The following is a 20,991-nucleotide window of genomic DNA, read 5'->3' on the forward strand; positions in this document are numbered from 1 at the left end:
GCATAGAGTTTATATGGATATCAATAAATTAAGGATTTAAATTTACACAAATTAAATTTAAATTTTAACAAACACGTATAAAAGTAAAAAAGCAAATTTAAAGCCCAAATTTAAAAAAGCAAATTTAAAGCCAAAAAAAATTTTTAAAAATATTTAAAAAAATGTGTAAACATATAAAAGATTTAATTCTCGAACTAATCTACAATATCATTTAAATTCAGAAGAATAAGTAAATTAAGTGCAAAACCAATCCATGAAAATAAATTCACTAATTTAACAAATTAAAATTAATCCAAACAATTTTTTTAAAACTGCACAAGTGAATGACTGTTGAGCAGGCAGGAGATAGACTGTCACATTCTTGCCACTAGATGGTGGGCATCTCTTCCTTTTCCTTTTTCTCTAATTGAGTTCTGAGAACGAAGGCTAGATTGGAACCGCTCTGAGGAGCGTAAAGACGGAACTTCAGAGAAAAACAATTAAAATGTACCGTCTTAAAATAATTATTACCTACCTTGTAAATAATGTATATTAGTGTCTTATTTCAATAAACAAGTAAAAGACAAGATGGCCTGTTAATTGTAACGAAGTAAATCTTAAACACTTTTTCTTTCGAATAAATTCCAGAATGGATTAAGCATGATTTAATTTGCAATAAAAGGCATCATTATTTTTGTTATTGGGAAGCTTAGTTTCTCCAGATTGGCAACAAATCACTGTTCTGTAAAGTTTCAAATGTAAATAAACATGACCGCCACTGCAAAAATAATTAGGCTTAGCGCCACTTAAATTGTTGATAATTCTACAAATATTGCATAAAGATTTACTAAAGGCATAAAAACCTTAACCAGAAGGTAAGAACAGCATTATTCAATCATTTTTAAATACCAAAATGCAAAATTTACAAACATATAAGCATAAAGAAACTAAGATCACTGAGCTGAGTAATAGAGAGGATTGTGGCCGGTCGCAACCAGAATACGAGGTGCACATTTACATGTTATAGCAGTCCTATATATAAAATTTCAATGTTCTGGGGCAACTCGGTTTTAAGTTACGCGAGATACGTACAGACGCCACGAAAAATTATCTTCTGAATTCATTTTAAATTAGTTTTATAATTTTTTTGGGGGGAAAAGAGTCCCTTATTCTGTCCTTATGTACAGATGTCACGCAAAAACATCGTTGCATTCGATAGCGGTAAAACTGGATTTTTGTGTTGAAATATGATGCCTGAAACTTTTTTCGATTGCAAAACTTCCTTTTTTCTTTGCACAAGGAAGTAAAAATTCCTTGTCTTCAAGCACAGCAAAAAATTGGGATGGATTTAGGTTGAGCAGAGGATAGAAAATGTTGCAGCATGCATTTCAAATTCCTTTTGACGCAATATCGGCCATAAGGACGCACATGAAAGTCGATTGATAAGTTCACAATCCCGTTGGTGTCACTTCCGGAGGGAGGAACAAAAGCGCAGCTAAGACAGAGTCACTCTCTCCTTTCTTTTTTTTGAAATCAAAGATGAAAGTTCTTCGTTCCCAAATAAAAATAATGTTGTGTGTGTGATTATGGCAAAGCCTCGAGGGCTATCTGCCTAAGAGGAGAGATGCCTTCGTGGAGGACTTTCTAAGGGAAACTGTCTCGTATACACATTACACATGGGAAAAACCACGAAAACGCCCATGCAGCCAGCCCGTTCGCGAGATTCGAACCTCGGACCGAACTATCAGTGTTCAGCGACTTTACCGCTCGGCCACTGGTGGGCTCAAATAAAAATAATGAAAAGCTTCGCTGATGAAAGACTGCGACACTTGTACTTGTTTTTTAAACGGCGCCCATTTTAACAGCTTTTCTCATTCATCCATTATTAGAAAATTTGTAATTCGAATTTTATTATTTGTATATATATTTAATGCTTTTTATCATTTATACATAATAAAAAAAAATAATTTTCCCTCTTAGCATTGTCACCCCCCTTTTTTTTACAATTTGTTCTTGTCATTTTTTATTACTGGTCTGATTATTTATGCATTTTAAAGCACATAAATAAAACTAACTTTTAAGATTTTAAGCATTTATACTTTGTCCTAATAATTTTTAAGCATTTTTTATTAAAAAATTTTAATTTCGATTTTTATATATGTTATTAATTTTTATCATACATCCATTTATTAATTTATTAAAATTTCTCCTTGTAAAATTTTCTTATTATTTTATTATTCTTATTAATTATTTTTTTTAATACAGAAATCATCTCAAATTTTATAACTTATCCTTATTCAATCCTTTATGTAATCCTCATAATCCTTTATGTCTGGAGAAGAATTTGTCTTCATAAATTTAAAATTTTTATTAAAAAACTGAAAATTTCATGTTTCTTTAAAATCTGAAAGTTGGCAAAAAATAGCAAATTTAGACAAATTTTTAATATTTAAAATTTATTTTATGTGTACTTATTTGATTTTTTATCATTTCCCTAAAAATATTTTCATTTGGGGAATGCTCTTTTTAAAATTTTTGTGTTTTATTAGAAAATACGAAATTTGAAACATTTTTACATTTTTAAGTGTTTTATATTTTTATACAGATATTTTTATTAAAAAATATGAAATATTTGAAATCTTGTCACTTACCTGAAGGTGTCCTTGTTCAATTCCTTTAAAACTACTAAAATCCCTATTCTTCATCTTTTTCAACTTTTCCCTCATACCCAAATTTTTTCATAAGCAGAAGCTGTACAGTTACAAATTTTTTCTCTGGTATCAACTGTAGGTTTGGATGAATTGTATTTGTGTCAGATATCGATTTGGTTGTATATATTTTGTATTTTTTGAATAATATTCACCCTATCTTTATTGCAGAAGCTTAATGTTTACCGCTTGCAATTCAGATGAATTTTTGACACAAAAACAGACTGTAGAGAATTTAGTCAAAGAATATGTGAAAATTTTAGTCTTCTGGAGAATAAAAAAAAAAAAGGAAGATAATTTTGTCACCTACATATCTTATCCAATGTTCAAATGATAAGGCAATCATTTCCCCAACGCTATGCATGGCTGTAACACGAAGATTCAATAACCATTATAAAGAATATCTTATGTCTTGCAAAAGACTAACGATATAAAACCTCTATTCAAAGGTTAAAACATCACAAGTATTAATACTAAAAAAAAAAAAAAAGGTTTTTACTTCACAAAAGAAGAATCAAATGCAAATTGCAAGCTCATAAAATAATTATTTCCTTTTTTCATTGAAATTTTCATTATAGCCCCAGCTTTAAATAAAGCTGGCAGCTCAACGAAAGAATTTGAATGGAATCAAAGAACTCATTCACATTTTTAGTTTAATGTCCATGTATACCACTGACCTCAGACTGGCAATCCCCAGAAGCAATTACACACAGCCCTTGAATATACTTTAAGTAAATTAATTAGCATTATTATGACAATAATTTGAAGAAAATGTTTAAGGTTTTAATGATTTGGAATCATTAAAATTTTCATTTTCATTACCATTAACAATTAACATGAGTAACAACCAGAAAATCTACAAATAAGAGCTAATTAATTTACACTGTGCTACAAACCTACAAACCTTATTAGATTTGAAGATACAGATTTTCTTAAGTTATTTTCCTTTCTTGTCAAAAGTTAAATATTCTCAGTTCTGGATTTTTGCAACAAGAATAATCACTTTCTGAACAGCTGAAAGAGGGAAATAGAGTTGGTAGCTAACAGAATAAAAACAGGACTATACTGGCATCAGCAAAACCCTCTCTATTGATAAAATATTGCATATCAAAAAGTTTAATTTAAAATTAGGTAACAAGCAACCTTAGATTAATGTAAATTGTGTATAAACTCTGTGCAATTAGATATAGGTCTGTCTTCCTCAGAAGCAAGAAAATATTCCAGAAGAAGATAGACTTATACCTGATCACCCTCAAAATTAACTGAGTTTTATTCAAAATCTATACCAATCTAAAACTGCTTTGTTACCAACTGTTAAATTCAGCATTAGTATGTTTCTCTTCAAAATAAATAAATAAAAAATCAATGGGCCATTCTTGATAAAAAGTGAAAAATTACAAGTTTAACACATACTTGTTTTAAAAAAATTAATTTTTAAACTGCGAGATAAATGTCATTAGTGCATTAACAACTTTCCCATTTCCACCCATCTTAGCCACCCTTTCAGAGCTCTCACAAAGTTTACTTATAATTATTTATATAAGAGGCATACTGCTAATTAGGAAGAATCCATATATGTATAAAATATATTTTCAAAGAGTGATATTTCTTTTTTGTTTCATCAAAATTAGTATATATCAATATTTTCAAAGTGCATGGTTAATATTTTCTAATATGTACATGGAATTTTACATCATACATAAAATAATTCATGAAATATGCAAGACAAAAGGTAATGAAAATAAAATATATTAATATATAGTACAATAGATACAAATGAATATTTTACAACTTAAATGCATGTTTTGCTGAATTCAAGGCATTCTCTGCTAATTTGACTCTTTCCTGTAATTTCTGTGCAACTTCTGGTTCATATTTTGATTGATTTTGTAGTAGAAAGTAATGCATGAAAAGTTTTAAGCCTTCTCGTAGTAAATTTAAGTTCTTTGCGGGGGCAATGCGTTCGAATACTTTTGTACAGATTTCTTCAGAATCATGCAATAAAATTGCTAAAAGTATTTGACGAAAAAATCGAATTAATGTTTTGTCCATTCCAGCAAAATGAATAACCTAAAAGAGAAAAATATCAATAAATATGAGTTCTCAATAACATAATAATATTGCAAATAAAGATAACATTATTTTCAGCCAACTGGAGTAATACACACTGCTATAAAGTTAGTTAAATATGATATATTCACACATACTTGTTTACTAAAATATCACATTGTGTGAATGCAATATTTCAGTCCATATATCACCAAATTTTAAGGAAATAAAATTGTTTATACTGATATTTAATGGTGTTAAAAACTTTTACTGCCTTGAAAATTAAAATTTCATCAGAGTTTATTTATACGAATGGTTAATGATCATGATAAAGCATAAGAGGTTCTCTACTTTCAGATGGAGGACTTTCTAAGAGAAACTGTATTATTTTCATGTTACATGACTGGAGAACTACAAAGCCCCATACACCTAGCTTGTTTGCTGCAATTGAGCCAGACAAACAACGAACTTCCATCAACTTGTTCCCTTATCCACTGGGGGGCTTTATTACATATCGTATGAACAAAAATTATTACTGTATGCAAGCCTTGATTGGTCATAATTAACCAGTCACTTTATCTTCTTACCATCAGAATCGCCAATTATAATTACAATTTTCCATAACAATAAAAGATAGGTTTGTTTAAAAATGATAAAAATGCTTTAATGTATATTTATTTATAAATTTAAGTGTTAAAAATAATTTTGATGAATCACCTGAAGTATGTACCTAAATTTATATCAATAAATAACATTATAAATATTTTTTTACATCAAAAGTATCTTGATTATGACGATGCATATTCAGCTATCAACCCCTTGATCATCATTGACTCCCTTTAAAATTTTATCAACCTCCAAGGAGTCAATAACAACCCTATTGGGAGCTCTAGCTTTAGATGAAAAGGAAAAAACACTGTTAGTAATACTCTATTTATTATGATCCAGATGCTTAAAAACATCTGCATGTCTAAAGTGAATGTCAAATGGTATGCAGATTGAAAATTCTGATGATGAGAATTAAATGTTGTATATACGACCAGAATTTTTGGAATTTTCCTTAAAACTAAATTATGGGGGTTGACTTATGTATGGATCCACTAATCATGGAAAAAACCCTAGGTATTTTCCTATTAACAAGCCGTAATTGTCAAATACAGTACTTATTTCTTTAGCTCGTATTTCGTAAGTTTATGAAAAATTTTAAAATTAAATGTAATATTCTTTTTATGAAAATTAATTGTTTCATTCTCGAAATTATTTGTAATCCTAATTTTGTCTGCCCTACACAAAACGAAAACTCTGATGTTGACGAAATTTGCACCCCACTTTCTCCCCTCTTGAACTTGTTTTTCATTTATAGGGAAATGGTGAGAAGTTTACTATTGTTAGAATTTTCATCAAATGTGATCATCTGTAGTCTACCATGTAAGAATTTCTCTTCCCACCCACTTCACTTTTTGAATTTTGGGTAAATTTTTGAAGAAAAGTGCACTTTTGGCTTTATTCAGAAATTAAGCTTATATTCAGAAATTTATGGTTTTTATTAGCTCTAATTTTTTTTGTTAAACAAGCTGAAGCAGTTAAGTAGCAGGTTAGGAAATAATAAGATAGTTGATTTATTTATGAATCTCCAATAGTTTTAGAAAAGAACTGGTTAACTACAGGCGAAAATTAAGCAGGCAAATTTCATTGCCAGAATAGCAAGTTTTTTTTTTTTTTTTAAATTACTAAAATATATATTATGTAAGTTTTATAATACTTTTTTCACATATAAGATCAGTTTTTCAAAGTTTAAAATATATAAATTTGCAGTATCTGAAAAAATTAATATACAAAGAGCTGAGAAAATAATATTAATTACATTAATTTCTGAATAAATATAATTATATTAATTTGAGAAAATTAAGGTATTTAAGTCACATACATACTAAGATTTTTATTTTGCTTCTTCATCATTGTGATTGGCTTGTAATTTTAATAATATAATGTTATTAATAAACCAACACCCATGCTTCTATTTTAGTATATTTCATTAATAGATTCTAAAAGCTCTGAATAATATAAATACATTCTACAAATCAATAACTGCCATCATCAAGAGTCAGCCTCTCTAAATTGACCACCTCCAGAGAAGACTGAAATGGTATAAACCAAGGGTCTTCAAACTTTCCAGCCTTAAGGTCATACTTGGTCACTTGAGTAAGTACCAACGGCCAAAACCGTTTTAATTTGCTGAACAAAAGCAGAAATACCCTCTATAAGCTAACAGCTAATATATGACACTAGTAGTCCTTTTGAAAGCACAGTATAACAATTAAACATTCTAGGGAAGGTGAAGGAAGCGAAACTATCTCTTGTGAAATAAAGTAGTGTATAACCCTATTTAAAAGACATCTTCGAACAGCCCAATGCTCATACATAACATAATTTTGATTTGACTAGTTGTTTTTGTATACGATTTACCAATATGCAAAAAGAAGTGAAAAATAGACAGTGAGCGCAAAATATTCAAAGATCAATGGAACTTTTAGTATTTCGTAATTCAGTCCAGTAATAAGGCACTATGTTTTATTTGCAATGAAACCATAGCCATTGTCAAAGAATATAACATTAAATGTCATTATGAATGAAACATTTTCAAAATTACTCATTACTTACAATAGAAAGGTTGTGGACTGAAAAATTTGAAGCTTTGAAGCACAGATAATCGCTGCAATATTTGTTTACAAAAGTCAGTATTGAACAAGAGGCTGCAACTCATGCCAGCTTTCGTGTGGCTCTTGAAGTCGCAAAACATGAAAAATCATTCACCGATGGAGAAATTATCAAAGAATGGGTAATCGCAGTAGAACAAATGTGCGCCCAAATGGTAAATTTTTTCAAAACTGTCAGTTTGTTAGCAAACACCGTAGAAGATGTCACAGAAAATATATCATCTCAACTGTCTTACAAAATTAACATATTAAGTGGTGTTCTCCGCCCCTGGATGAGTCAACAGGTGTGTCAGATACTGCTTAGGTATTGATTTTTATTCAATGAATAGGGGAAAACATTTTTAAGGGAGTTGAAAATGATATTAATAAAAAGAACCTTCAGTGGAAAAACTTGAAGTTTATTACAACTGATGGAGGCAGAAACATGTGTGTTAAAAATAAAGGAGCGGTTGATCAAAGGTTGTAGAAAATGATGGTAGTTCAAAACCATTAGTATTACATCAACAGTCGTTGTGCGGGAAATGTTTAGATATGGCTGAAATTCTAAAACCAGTCATATCAGTAGTTGATTTCATCAGATCTACTGGGCTGAATCACTGACAATTCTGTGAATTTATTGAAGGAGATTTGAGAAAATGACGTACCGCATCATACAGCTGTACATTGGCTTTATTGCGGGAAAACTTTTGCATGCTTTTTTGAACTTCGAGCAGTGATCAAAATATTTTTGAATGAAAAGCATTGTCCTTTTGTCAAATTACAAAATAGTTAATGGCTGTTTAAATTAGCATTCTATATCGATTTGTCAAAACATATGAAAGAACTGAACTTGAGATTGCAAGAAGAAAACCAGCTTGTCTCTGATTTATACACTAATATCAAATCATTCCAGTAGAAAATAATACTGTTTCAATGTCAATTACGTAAAAAATGTTTCACACATTTAAAAACATGTAAAATATTCAACCACACTACTCAGACTGAATTTCCTTCATCTTGCAATCAAAGCTTTGAGTACTTTGAAGATAAATTTTGATAAGACTTTGATGACACTGCAAATGTTTTTCAAAATACTTTTGATACTGACATTGAAACCCTAGCACCCAAACTTCAAATGGAAATTATTGAACTACATATAAGTGAGAACAAATATTGAAACTCTTCTTTGTTGGAATTTTATAAGAGCCTTTCACTGGTACAATATGATAATTTGCATAAATTTGCTTGTCAGTTGTTTTCTGGTTTTGATACTACTTATTTGTGCGAGAAAACACTCTCCAAAATGAAGTACACAAAGAATGCTTAAGATCTAAGTTAACAGGTCGGCATCTTAAATCTCTTTCCATAATTGGTGCAAGTAAAATTGGTCCATAACTACAAATTATTGTCAGTGGAAAATCACAATTATATAAATCTCATTAATATTTTTTACAAATGGACACTTGTCGTTAAGCTTTACCTAGCAAGGAAATAAAACTGAGTTATTTTTAGCCCACAAGGTGTTAGCCCAGAAGGGCTATTAATTTTGTTTTTTCATTTCACTTTTTAAATTGTTGCCACCAAATAGTATCATCCTGTATTATATTTAAAGAAATTAAATAATGAAGACTCTGCATAAACGTATGCATATTTCTTGCTTTGTAATAAAACTACAGTACATAGATCCATCAAATTTTAAATAACGTACGTTTCTACCTGAATTCAGGCATCTGGAAGCCCAAATTTGGAATTTGTTTTATTACCTATTTCATATTTTGTAAACCATTTATGAGTTTTTGTTAACCAACTCAATGATTTCAAAGCAAGCAATGGCAACAATGCACAGAAAAAGAAAAAATTATTTTCAGCACGCGAGATTGTGCATCGGAAATTTTAAAAATAAGCTCTTTTTAAATTATTTTGTGATATTGCTGTTGAATTGAATTTAATCGTTTAAGTGCAAATAACATGATATTTTATAAATAAAAGTAACATACAAAATGCTAAAGAAAATCCCCCTTGGGTGTAATATAAAATCTGAAAACTTTCAGAATTTTAAATTATGTGCTTTTTTATCCAACTTATTACAGCAACAATAACAACAATAATTTCGAGCCGGATTGATGCCACTGGCAGGACAGATTAGGCCTGCAAGCCATAATTTGAAGACCCCTGGTATAAACCATGGGTTATGACTTTACAGAGAGTTCATTCTATATTTATATCAGCTACCATCTATATAATATATAAATAATGAAGACTCTGCATAAACGTATGCATATTTCTTGCTTTGTAATAAAACTACAGTACATAGATCCATCAAATTTTAGATCAGAATTTTAAATTATGTGCTTTTTTATCCAACTTATTACAGCAACAATAACAACAATAATTTCGAGCCGGATTGATGCCACTGGCAGGACAGATTAGGCCTGCAAGCCATAATTTGAAGACCCCTGGTATAAACCATGGGTTATGACTTTACAGAGAGTTCATTCTATATTTATATCAGCTACCATCTTTATTCTGTAAACAATTAATAACATGGAAACTAGAAGGTAATGAATAACAGTTTTCTGTGGAAAAAAATTAACTATTTATGCATTAAGAATTGCATTAACAATACAAAAGAAAAATAAACATGTATTAATAAAAAATTAATTTAAATATGATACGTGTCAATAAGTTTGCAATGGGAATTTTAAGCTATATAGTATTCAGTATGCAAATTAAATATTTGAATGCAAATTATCACCACTAAGTTTTTCAGAAAGCCATCTGTTTAAGAACTTTCCTTAGTACAAACAATATAAATATTATGATGCAAATGAAAGCAAATTAAAATAAATATTACTTTTAACACAGAAATAGGTAATGCTCCAGTAGTGAATAAATGACTCAATAAACGTGCCAGGTTATTCAACTGATAAGATTTCATCTTTGCTATTTCTTTAAACCTATCCCACAATGAGAACTGTAAACAGATCTGGAAAAAACAGAAACTAACATAATTTTAGATAATAAATATATTAGCTATTTTTAAATATTTTATTTGGTAAATAAACTACATACATTTTATTTCTGATATATGCATAGAAAGCATAAACTCAGCTTCACTTTTGAGATTTCAAAGATTGGATTGGTAACTGATTAATGAAGCCCACTTGGCCACCTGTGGAAGGCCTTTTTCTCATGCAAAGCTTTCTAAGAGAAATTATATTTATATTAAAATTTTCAAACCTAATTTTTCTATTGCCTAGTTCTATATCTTGACTATTATAAAGGTTAGTAATGCTGACTATTGCATTGTTAAATCCATGTTCAAATTCGGGAGAAGGAATGTATGTTTGTATGTATGCAATATGGGGGCATTTAAAATACTGGTAAGTTGAATATCTTTTAAGGTGGTTTATTGGTAAAAGAACAGGAGGGAGAAACCCCGGATCTGTCTCCCTGCACAGGGATTAGAACTCCCTCCATCAAAACCAGGATGGAATTGCACAGGAAGTGCAATGGGATTATACCTATATGACCAATGGTGAAATTCTGGTATCCTGCTCACTTCTACTAGTGCCTGATCCCTAGTCAGGGTTGCCACTCAAAGAGGAGAATGAAATTCCCTGACTTTTCCAGGTTTTCCAGGTGTGTTTTGAGAAAATTCCAATCTATCTGCATAGTGCACGTTGGCTGCGCTGAGAGGTAAATTAATTATGGTAACACAAAAATTTGCCAATTGTGTATGACTTATTACACAGTATAAAGTCTTTAATCCGGACTCATCGGGACTTCAGCGATTCCGGATTAGGGGTTTTTCCGGATTATAGATCCTCAATTTAAATCTGGTAAGATGGCATGCAGAAATTATAAAATTAAAAATATGAAACTGTAATTTATGAAATAAAGAGCAATTATGATCTAGAGGCATACTTGCCAACCTATGACACTAAAAAATCAGGAGATTTTTCACAATGTTAAAAAGACTTTTTAAATGATAAAAATATGGTTTTTAATAATGAATTAACTTTAAATAGTTACTAATTCTTAAATGCAAGCATCACAAAAATACCTTCCACATAAAAAACATTTTTATTACTTGCATCGTTTAAGAAAACAAAACAAAAAAAAAAAAAAAAAAAACTTTAATCAGTTTTTGTACAAATGGTATAAACAGTGGCAGATTTTGCTTTCTTTCAGAAAGAAACTTCATAATTTTGTTCATAGCAATTGCCACATGGGCCTGCTTTCACTAAAAAAAGTTTTTCTAATGTGTCATCACTAATATTAGATCTAAATTTAGTACTCATTTTCAAAACAACACTGAAAATCCTCTCACACTCTGCATTTACTATGGGGAACTGTCAAGATGGCCAACATAATTCTAGACAGTTCACTATATTTTAAAATTCCATCAGCACCTTTCAGTTTTGCAATTAAACTCCACTAGGTGTCAATCCTAGCTGATTTTATAACTTCCTCCAAGTTTTCTAATTGTAAACTGCAAAATTGAGACTACAATATTATCAGTGGCAACATCAATATTCATCTTTCATGACTAAATGAAGAAACACAGGAAATCTGTTCAAAAAGTACCTTATATCAGAAAAAGATGCATTTGCTAGAGCAGAAACATCAGCAACTTTAACATGCAAAATCACTTGATCGTTGACTGGAAATTTATGTAGTATGTAATCACATACTCGACAGAAGTAACTTCCTAACATGAAGGTAAATCTTATTTTTGTCTTCTTCTGAAAGTTCTTCTACTACTTTTATAGTTGCAGCTCTTATTACGAAATCTTCAGCTTTCTTCTGATTTTCTATTTCACCATAAATCACATCATATATAGAATTACAAGACAAAAACACAGACTGGTTTTACAAACTTTGATAAAATGTCTTTAAACAGACCATAAATCATTGATTGCAAAACATGAATTAATGGAATTCTGCTTTGTAAAACTGTGTTAAACAGTATTATGCAGCTGTTGGAACTGCTTCAATTTTTCCTTCCTTTTAGAACTCCTTTCAAGATAATAATAAATATCAACAATGTGTTCATCCACATTTATTGGTAAAGAAGCTGCCCTTTTTTCAGCTGCTGAATTTAAGAGGGGACAGGTGCACCTCATAATCTGCAAATCTGAATTTTCCTTTCTCAAGATGTCTGCAACACTAGTCTTCGAGCCTACTATTACTGGTGCATTATCAGCACCAAGTGCTAAGCAAATATCCAGAGAGACTGCATTTTCTTTTACAGTTTTACTAATTAGCTGTGCTATATTAAAGCATGTCGAATGTTCTTCTAAAGCGGGGACAGAAAGTAAACTGCACTCAATTTCTGAAGACTCTGGATTAAAAAAAGAAACAACAATTGGATACAGTTTTGAATCGGTATTATTGCTTCCATCAGTAGAGAGGCAAAACGGAGCTGTGTTAATGCAATCAATAACTGAAGATTTATTTTTCAAACTCATTTCTTTAACAATTGAACCTTTTTTGGTCCTTGCACTTGAGTATTTCTTAGCGATTTCACTATTGGGAAACATTTTTCTAAATAAAGCTGTAGCGAGATCTAATGCATTCAGTGGCAGCTTGTGCTCCAGTAAAAAGAGTAAAAAGGCAGAGAACAGACATTCTGCTTTAATAACTTTCTGATCCTTTGTTTCCAAAAAAAAAAAAAAAAAATTAATTTTTTGTTTTTTTTAAAACAACTCATGTTGTCCTTGTGTTTTTGTGTACACACATGTTTGAGAACATCTGCCCTTCCACCAAGCGAAATCAAAAAATCGCAACGACAGATGCGATTTTTTGACATCGCAAATTTATTAATTTCCTTGAGGAATAATGGAAGGAAAGTCAATTGTGTACAATTTTTGAAATTTAACTAGTATTTCACCTTTCTCACAGACATAACAAAAGATGATAATTTCTAAAACTATTTCCCGAAGGCACGAGTACTCACACAACTCAGGTCAAGATGAACGAAATAACTAAAGAACATACAAATAACAGCCTTGAGTTTGCTTTGTGTTCATTGGCTGATACATGCCAGATGACACGCAGTGGAGCTCGATGCCCATTGGAGAACTGGAGAACGACTTTTCTGGATACGTATGCTCTCACTCACAAAGCACAAATTCTCACCTGATTCGCAAGGTTTTGTTTTAGATATAATCTAGATAAAATTCAATTACTTTCAGACTTCCAAAATCACTTTTTTTTTTTTTTTTTTTTTTTTTGTTTGTTCATATAACGAAGTATTAAGCCAAGTTCAATAAAAATCGTGAGAAATTTTAAGAATAAGAAAAAGTTGGGAGAAATATAATGTAAATCGGGTTGGCGGAGAGCGGTCGAAAATCGGGAGAGTTGGCAACTCTGCCATTGATACAGGAGCCAATGCTACAATCATTTGAAGAGATTTGCCTCAACAATTGGAAGACGAACTCCTCTGGCCGCTGCCCTGCGTTACTCTTCAGACTGTGTCCAGGGATAAAATCCACATCGATGGAAAATTAAATGCTAACATCATGTTTGGACATCATGACATTAAATTAATGGAGTCTTCAGATAGGAAATCCACCTGCTGGGACATTTCAGTCTACAGTCCAATGACAAAACAATACTGGACTTTCTGAGACTCATTTCTTATTAAAAACGTTGTCTTGAACTGGGTGTTCAGATCAGATGAAGGAAAGTTATTCCTATGGCAGCTGATACTTCCAAGATCTCACATATGTCCTTAGAGAATTAAATAGCTCCAACAATTGGCCACTTCAGAATAATGAAAACTTTGCACTAAGTTTGAAAAAGCCTCTACTGGAAAAATGCAAGGGATGGCCTGCAAAAATTGTGCCAATCTTGCGATGTATCTTTCACATCAACCAAGGCCACCACAGTCAGTATTACTGAGACTTTGTTGGCTATTTTCCAGAGAAATATGCATCAGTGCTATTCACCGCCACCATCATTAACTGAATCTGCCAAAGTTTTACAGGAAGAATGGTTCAAGATTCCCTCGGAAAGCATAAAAGACCTTTATTTCTCCATTCTGAGCAGATTGTAATCTCTTTTGAATGCCAACGGTTTTCCTATACTGTATTATATTTTTATTTTGGTGTTTATTCCAAACTGTTTTTCTAAATCATTAGTATAAAAACTGAATCTGTAAATTAGCTTGTAACTTGTACATTAAGACTGATTAAGTGTATTGCTATGGATAGGCAGTGCTTGCTGCAGTTTATATTGTCTTGAAATATTCATTAAAACTTCTCAGTGCCCAAACTAAAGCACTACATTTGGCAAGAAATCGAATTATATATAAAGGTACATATATATATATATATATAAAGGTATAAAATAATTAAAATTAGCAACATAAGATTATTACAGTGCAGAAATAGATTAAAAATGACAAAATCACATTGAGCCGGACAGTTGAAATCCTATTTGAAAGACACAATAGCAATCCAGTAAAATTTTACAGAATTCTGAAAATTATATCTTCAAATTTTTATTCGATGGAAGAATAATTGTGTGATTATTTTTGTTACATAATTATTCTCTGGAAGAAATAATAATTTTCAAACTCAATATTTTATTCTTGGAAAACAATTTCTAATAAGAGCACTACATAAACATATAATTCAAACAAAACAACTTTTTACAGATTTAGCTTGATGCATTTAATTTTTTTACATTATGTTCAGAAATTAAAGGAGTCAAATCGCTTTTGTGAAACAGCAAGGTTCTCACTAACCAATGAATTTAAGAGCTCTTTGCTAACTCTCAAAGCAACCACATGATAGTCTGAACACAGTTGTGGCAAACAAAAAATAAATTCAAAGAAAACATGAAATATACAGCAGCCGTTACCACATTTTTAGATGAATTTAATTGTATTTACAGAAGTATTTTACCTAAATTTTTTGTGTTTTAAATGCTCTATTTGATAACCCTTATTCTTCCATAGCTTTTTACACCATGATTTCAAAGAAAATGCTTTTTGTAGTATTGAAAGAGATATTTTATCCCATTCCTCCTGAAGAACTTTCCAAAGTCCAAGGAGAGATGTTGATTGACCTTTGGTCAGTCCCCCTTTCAAAAATCCCAAAATCTGTGGGTGATACATCAAGAAATTTAGTAGTGATATAAGCGAACAGCACAGCCTTAGTACCCATCACTTATTCTATTTTTTTCCAGAAAATTAACAATGGATTTTGACGTGCGGCTACTTGCTTTGACTTGATGCAATTCTATTGACTGATGGCTTTGTGTGTGAAGAGTAGTTAATTCATATTTGAAAAGTAGGTATAAAATATGTTCCTGATAATATGTGGAGTTGGTACAATCTGCCACTCTCTTTATTTTTAAATTTGCCGTTATGCGAAAAACCAACAACAATCATAAATCTCTTCGAAAAACTTTCTTCAGATTCTTTGAACCATGTTTTAAGATTTCTTAACCCCTTTGATAATAATAAATGGATCTTTTTTTATTACAGTTATTTAAATATACTCATGATTCACCTGTTTTGACATTTTTATATTTTTGTTCAGATATATGTTTCACATAAAGAATTCTGCAGTGCATTGGTGCTACGTCACGGAGAAAGACCACATTACTTTTTTCACCTTTATCAAATTCAAATCAGCAACCATTATGTTTACAGTTGATGGCAAGCATTTTAATGATTTTGTAATTGTTCTTTCATTTGACTACTTTCTTTTAATATTAAAAATCTTACCTCTGCAACCTTGAAAACATTCCTTTTTTTCCTTGGCTACATTATTTGGAATACTTTCTCAACATGAAATCAAACTTTGACATTTTTTTTTTTTTTTTTTTTTTTTTTTTTTTTTTTTTTTTGCTTTCTTCTTGACAATATTACCTATCACAGCTTTAGATATAGAAAAACCATGGTTTTCAGAGCATTTTTTTAATAACTAGATATGAACCAAATGTAAGCCATTCCTCTCTACATTATAATTTCATTCATCACCATGTACAGAACACAACATGGATATTTACAGGGCATTCATTCTATTAATGTACAGAGTAAATATAACATCTTAAAATAATAGGTGTCAATCTTCTATTCCCAATGAGTTTCTTTTCATATTACATACTGTTTAAAAATGGATGCTTTCTTTAAACAAAATTTTTCTAACTTAATTAAAATGTTGCATAGAAATAAATTGGGAAAAATCATACCTGATACTTTCTTGCAAAATTACAGAATCTTCCCAATAAGAACACATAGTATGGATTATAAGTTTTTTCTTGTAATGCACAATGTATAATAACATTTATAATTTCCCGCTCTTGTTGTTGCTTAAGGTTAAGTTTCAATAATTTCTCAAATGCATCCATGTAATCCTATTAAAATATAATGCATAAACAAATATCACCTTATAAATCTGTTTGGATATTTAATGATAAACTATTATATATTAATGAATCATTACCTCTGCAGTCATGATTATGCAAAAAATAGATTTGCGAGCTTCGGTATTCATGTGATGTCTCTGAGCTAATTCGAGTATTTTCTCACTTATGTGGGTTTTAGGCAATATACATGTTTGATCTTCAGGTTCTGTTTCTAAGAAAAAACAACATACATATATATATATATAAATTCAAAATAAATTAAAAGTAAATTAAAAAGCCTAATAGACGCTTTTAGCACTATTTTAATAATTTAATTTTAATTCTCTATGTATTATCACCAAGAAGATTTCCAATTTTCTCGCCAATTTAGGCTAAACTTTCTTTTAAATAGAAAACTGCACTTTTATGACGACCCTTTTTACTTCCATCACTTAATACTTGAATTTCCAGCCATTTGGTTTTAAAATTTTGAAGGCAAGTTTGTTATTTTAACATACTAGTTTGAACTTTAAATTTCTAATTAACTACATGTTTTGAAATTTAATTTAAATTTGTATCATTTTTTATCTTCTTATGATTTTGAATAAACTTTTAATTGTTTACTTCTGTTTTTGAATTTCATGAGAGTGTACGGGATATGCCTTTTAAAGTAAGCATCTCATAGAGATTAATTGTTTTCTTAATGAGAAACATTTATATTTTGCATATAACTGTCCCATATATTTTAAAGATGATTGATGATATTTTATTTAAGTTTTACTAACAGTTGGCTATTGATTCTTTCTTTAATGTATCATTTCATCATGCCTGCTTCAGAGGTCTATGCAGATTACATGTCAAGTGGCATAGATTAAAATAAGAAGTAAAATCATAATCAGCATGATTCTTTACCAAATGCCTGGTTGTTGCAATGCTACTACTTCCTAAGTGAAAGAAAGATGGGGGAGGATGTTGATCAGACTAGATGTAAATGATTTTGGAATGGTTAGTAAACGTTGAAAGTTAGTCATACTATGTCTGTCTGACCCAGTTAGTTTTTCAGTTTTACACAGAGTTATTGAAGCTGTAACCCAGATAACATACTGTGAAGTTCCAAAAAGCCACTGCAGCATCAGTGGTTAAAAATTGTTTTATATTATTTTAAGTCTCATTAACTGTATGGAATAATGTTTTATATTAATTTTTACACTTTATGTTGTATCTTGAGTCCCCACTAAGGGTTAAGAAAAGGCAATAACTCACTTTAATGCAGACAAGGTAACTTCTAACATTGAGCAGTGAGTTACAAATAATTAATTAGGTAGTTAGTTATAAGTATGTATGGGAGCTTTAAAAAATTTTTTTATTAAAAAATATTCATTAAAAGTACAGTAGAAGTCCAGAAATCCGCAAAGCTTGGGACCAGAGGTTGTGCGGATTTTAGGATTTTGCGGATTTCAGGACAGAAAAGATAAAGCATAATATTCGGACTAAAAGTGCAAAATAAATAAGGCGTATTAGATACATTTAATTAAATTATTATATACATTATTGCAATAATTTATTATATGCATTAATTTATTATTACATATATAAATTGATTATGTTATTCATTGTATTATATGTGCACAGCATCGAGGTTTGCCGATTGCGCCTCATGTAAAGATTTCCGGTTTCGGATTCCGGTGTTAGAATCACCGTTGCTGTAAAATTTCAGCAGCTTTTCTTTATTTTTTCGTATATCATACACAATCGTGTCGCAATTTCATACCATTCTGCTATAAATCGAGTAGTAGCACCTGTCTCCATTTTTTGCAGAATTTGCACTTTTTGTGTTACCGTCAATGCAATGTGTTTACGTTTTTCAACGTTGCAAGCAGTAAAATCATGAGTGTGTTTCCTTATCTGTCATTGTATTAAAAAGGGCTGAAATTTAAAATATTCTTAATTTATCCAAAAAATATCAGGATAAAAAAAGGCAGCACTAAACAATCTCACGAAATAACAAAGCTCAGAAAATACAACAATGAGAATCGTGAACTTGAACCAAGAGTGAATCGTCTGCTTTTTTACCTCAATGCAAAGATTAGAAAAAAAATTTATCTTACTTTTTTATGGCAATAATTTGGTATTTTCGTTATGACTTTTTATTATTCGGTACTTATGACGTTATTATTCGGTAAGTATTTTTCTTCAATATTTCGTACTCAATGTTGCGGTTTCCGGAACCTATAAACTGAATGTTTATACTTTGAGAGACAACGCGGATTTCAGGTCGGCAGATTTTCGGTATTTGACTGTATTACAATCTAAAAATATTTTACAATTTAAAAGCACAGATAAATACACATTTAATTTATGACATTAATTCTAAAATAATATTAGGAAAATTTAAATTGATTCTAAAATTGTATTAGGATAATTATACAGTAAAAGTTATAAAACACATACGTTTTGCAACAACAATATAAAAGGAAATATTTATGCGTCTTTTTAATTTGAAAATGTTCCACATATTTTAGTTAATTGATATCAATTTCCTTCTCTTTAACATCTTTTCTAAATTTGTTTCCTTCAGTAAACAAATCAATGATCTCCATAATCTCTACTTCAGTGTTTCAAAAATATATCTTTGAAGAACAATTTCCTTTCTCTTTATGTAATTAATTTCTTCCTGAGTAAATTTCTTCTTCATTTTAGAATTTTCAGATTTAAGTAAAGATTTCTGTTACACTAAATGTCTTCACGCATTTAGAAAATATAGAAGCAGCAGCTATAGTATGAGTATTGTGAATAAATATGAAATGATAAGCCATCATCAGAGCATCACAGCCAGTGTGCCAGAATTTTTATAATTTAGTACAGCCCTGAGCAACAAATTTTAGAGACAGCAAAAATTTTAGAATTCAGGACAGGCATTCGAAAACAAAATTACAAACCCACAAAGAATGCAATAGGCAGCAAAATGTTTAGATCCAGCCTTGTGTATAGTGCACTAAAACATATACAATGAATCTTATAAATTATCAGTTTTCAAGTTCTTTATTAACAGAAAAATTCCTTTATACAGATAACTATTTGTGTAACAAGGTTAGAGGCCATTTTTGCAATTTTCAGTGCTTGATTCATTAACATGACATATTCATTAATTCTTTATTGTTCTGTGCCTTCCTAATCTTGATGTAGTTAACTAGATTAAGAACCATTTTTGCAATTTTCCACGCTTTAATGTCTTTTTTTCACTAAGATAAAGATATTAATTAAGAGGAAAAATTCTAGCACCAAAAATAAAAAGAAATTCATCATACACTTCCTTCAAAACACGTCTGACATTTTCCATTTTGTAACATTGTTACGAATTTTGCGCATAGATAGGTAAATTTTATTGCAATTATATCTTTTTTTTTTTTTTTTTTTTTTAATGTAACATGAAAAATTGAGGGAGAGAATCTATGCTGGAAAAATAAGAATACAGGGGAAAGCCTGTTTAACATTTAGTGAAATGGTATCTCGATAATATGGTGAGATACTGACAAGTTGGCAACAGTTTTGGTGAAAAATTGCCAAAACTAGCCAATCTTGACGACATTTTGGTCAGGTCCCTATATCAGTGTAATAAGTATTGTAATTGAATAAATGTAATTGGTTGCTGTATTAGCTGTAACCATAATTCAATCCTCATATTGCCTTCCAGTAATTCCAATAAGCAGAAAGTACTAGAAATATCTTGGTGGCTGGGTGAAAACTATGTAAGGCTGGTGAGAGCATCTGCTCTCAGTTGTTCTTTTTAGCTATTAGCTGAGCGTGAGTTTGAAGTACTACCTCTGGTTTAGCTTTGCATTGCTTTGTGTTTAATGTTCATAGTAGTTTAAAGTGTTATTGATTGTGATGAGTTGTACAACTATTTTCGTAGAAAATTCCAAATCTCTGACGTGTGCCTTTTGCTACAATAAATTTTATAAACCTATCACCAGAGCTGCGTGCATTCAATCTATTACGAATCTGTAACATGCAATAATATTTTTATGAAACCTTCTGTCTACAAATCTTGCCTTCAAATCCTTTCAGAAACCAAAGCCAGAATATTTTGTTAAAAAAAAAATTCAGAAGAGAAGAGAATTTCACAGAGAAAATGAATATTCTAAAACAATTCAATGGAGAAAACTTTTATGAAAAAATATAAAAGAAAACAA

The 20,991-nt window shown here is 30.3% G+C and overlaps 1 protein-coding gene across 2 annotated transcripts in view; it reads right to left on the reverse strand.

Moving 5' to 3' along the window:
• Positions 1-4,415: 4,415 nt before the first annotated feature.
• The window catches only part of LOC118197614 (nucleolar MIF4G domain-containing protein 1-like), a 156,178-nt gene continuing 139,602 nt past the window's right edge, over positions 4,416-20,991 (reverse strand). Inside the window, exons 12-15 of one of the 2 annotated variants that reach the window (XM_085811574.1) lie at positions 16,897-17,030; positions 16,643-16,807; positions 10,287-10,418; positions 4,416-4,757 (exon numbers count right to left, since the gene is read on the reverse strand). In XM_085811574.1, coding sequence (XP_085667700.1) covers positions 4,473-4,757; positions 10,287-10,418; positions 16,643-16,807; positions 16,897-17,030 — 716 coding nt within the window. In that variant the 3' untranslated portion in view covers positions 4,416-4,472. The remainder of the gene's footprint in view (positions 4,758-10,286; positions 10,419-16,642; positions 16,808-16,896; positions 17,031-20,991) is intronic. The other variant, XM_085811575.1, reaches the window with a different exon arrangement.

The sequence above is a fragment of the Stegodyphus dumicola genome, chromosome 2 (assembly GCF_044657685.1).
Source record: "Stegodyphus dumicola isolate Sdum_Otavi_A_Nest chromosome 2, ASM4465768v1".
Classification (NCBI taxonomy): Eukaryota; Metazoa; Arthropoda; class Arachnida; order Araneae; family Eresidae; genus Stegodyphus; species Stegodyphus dumicola.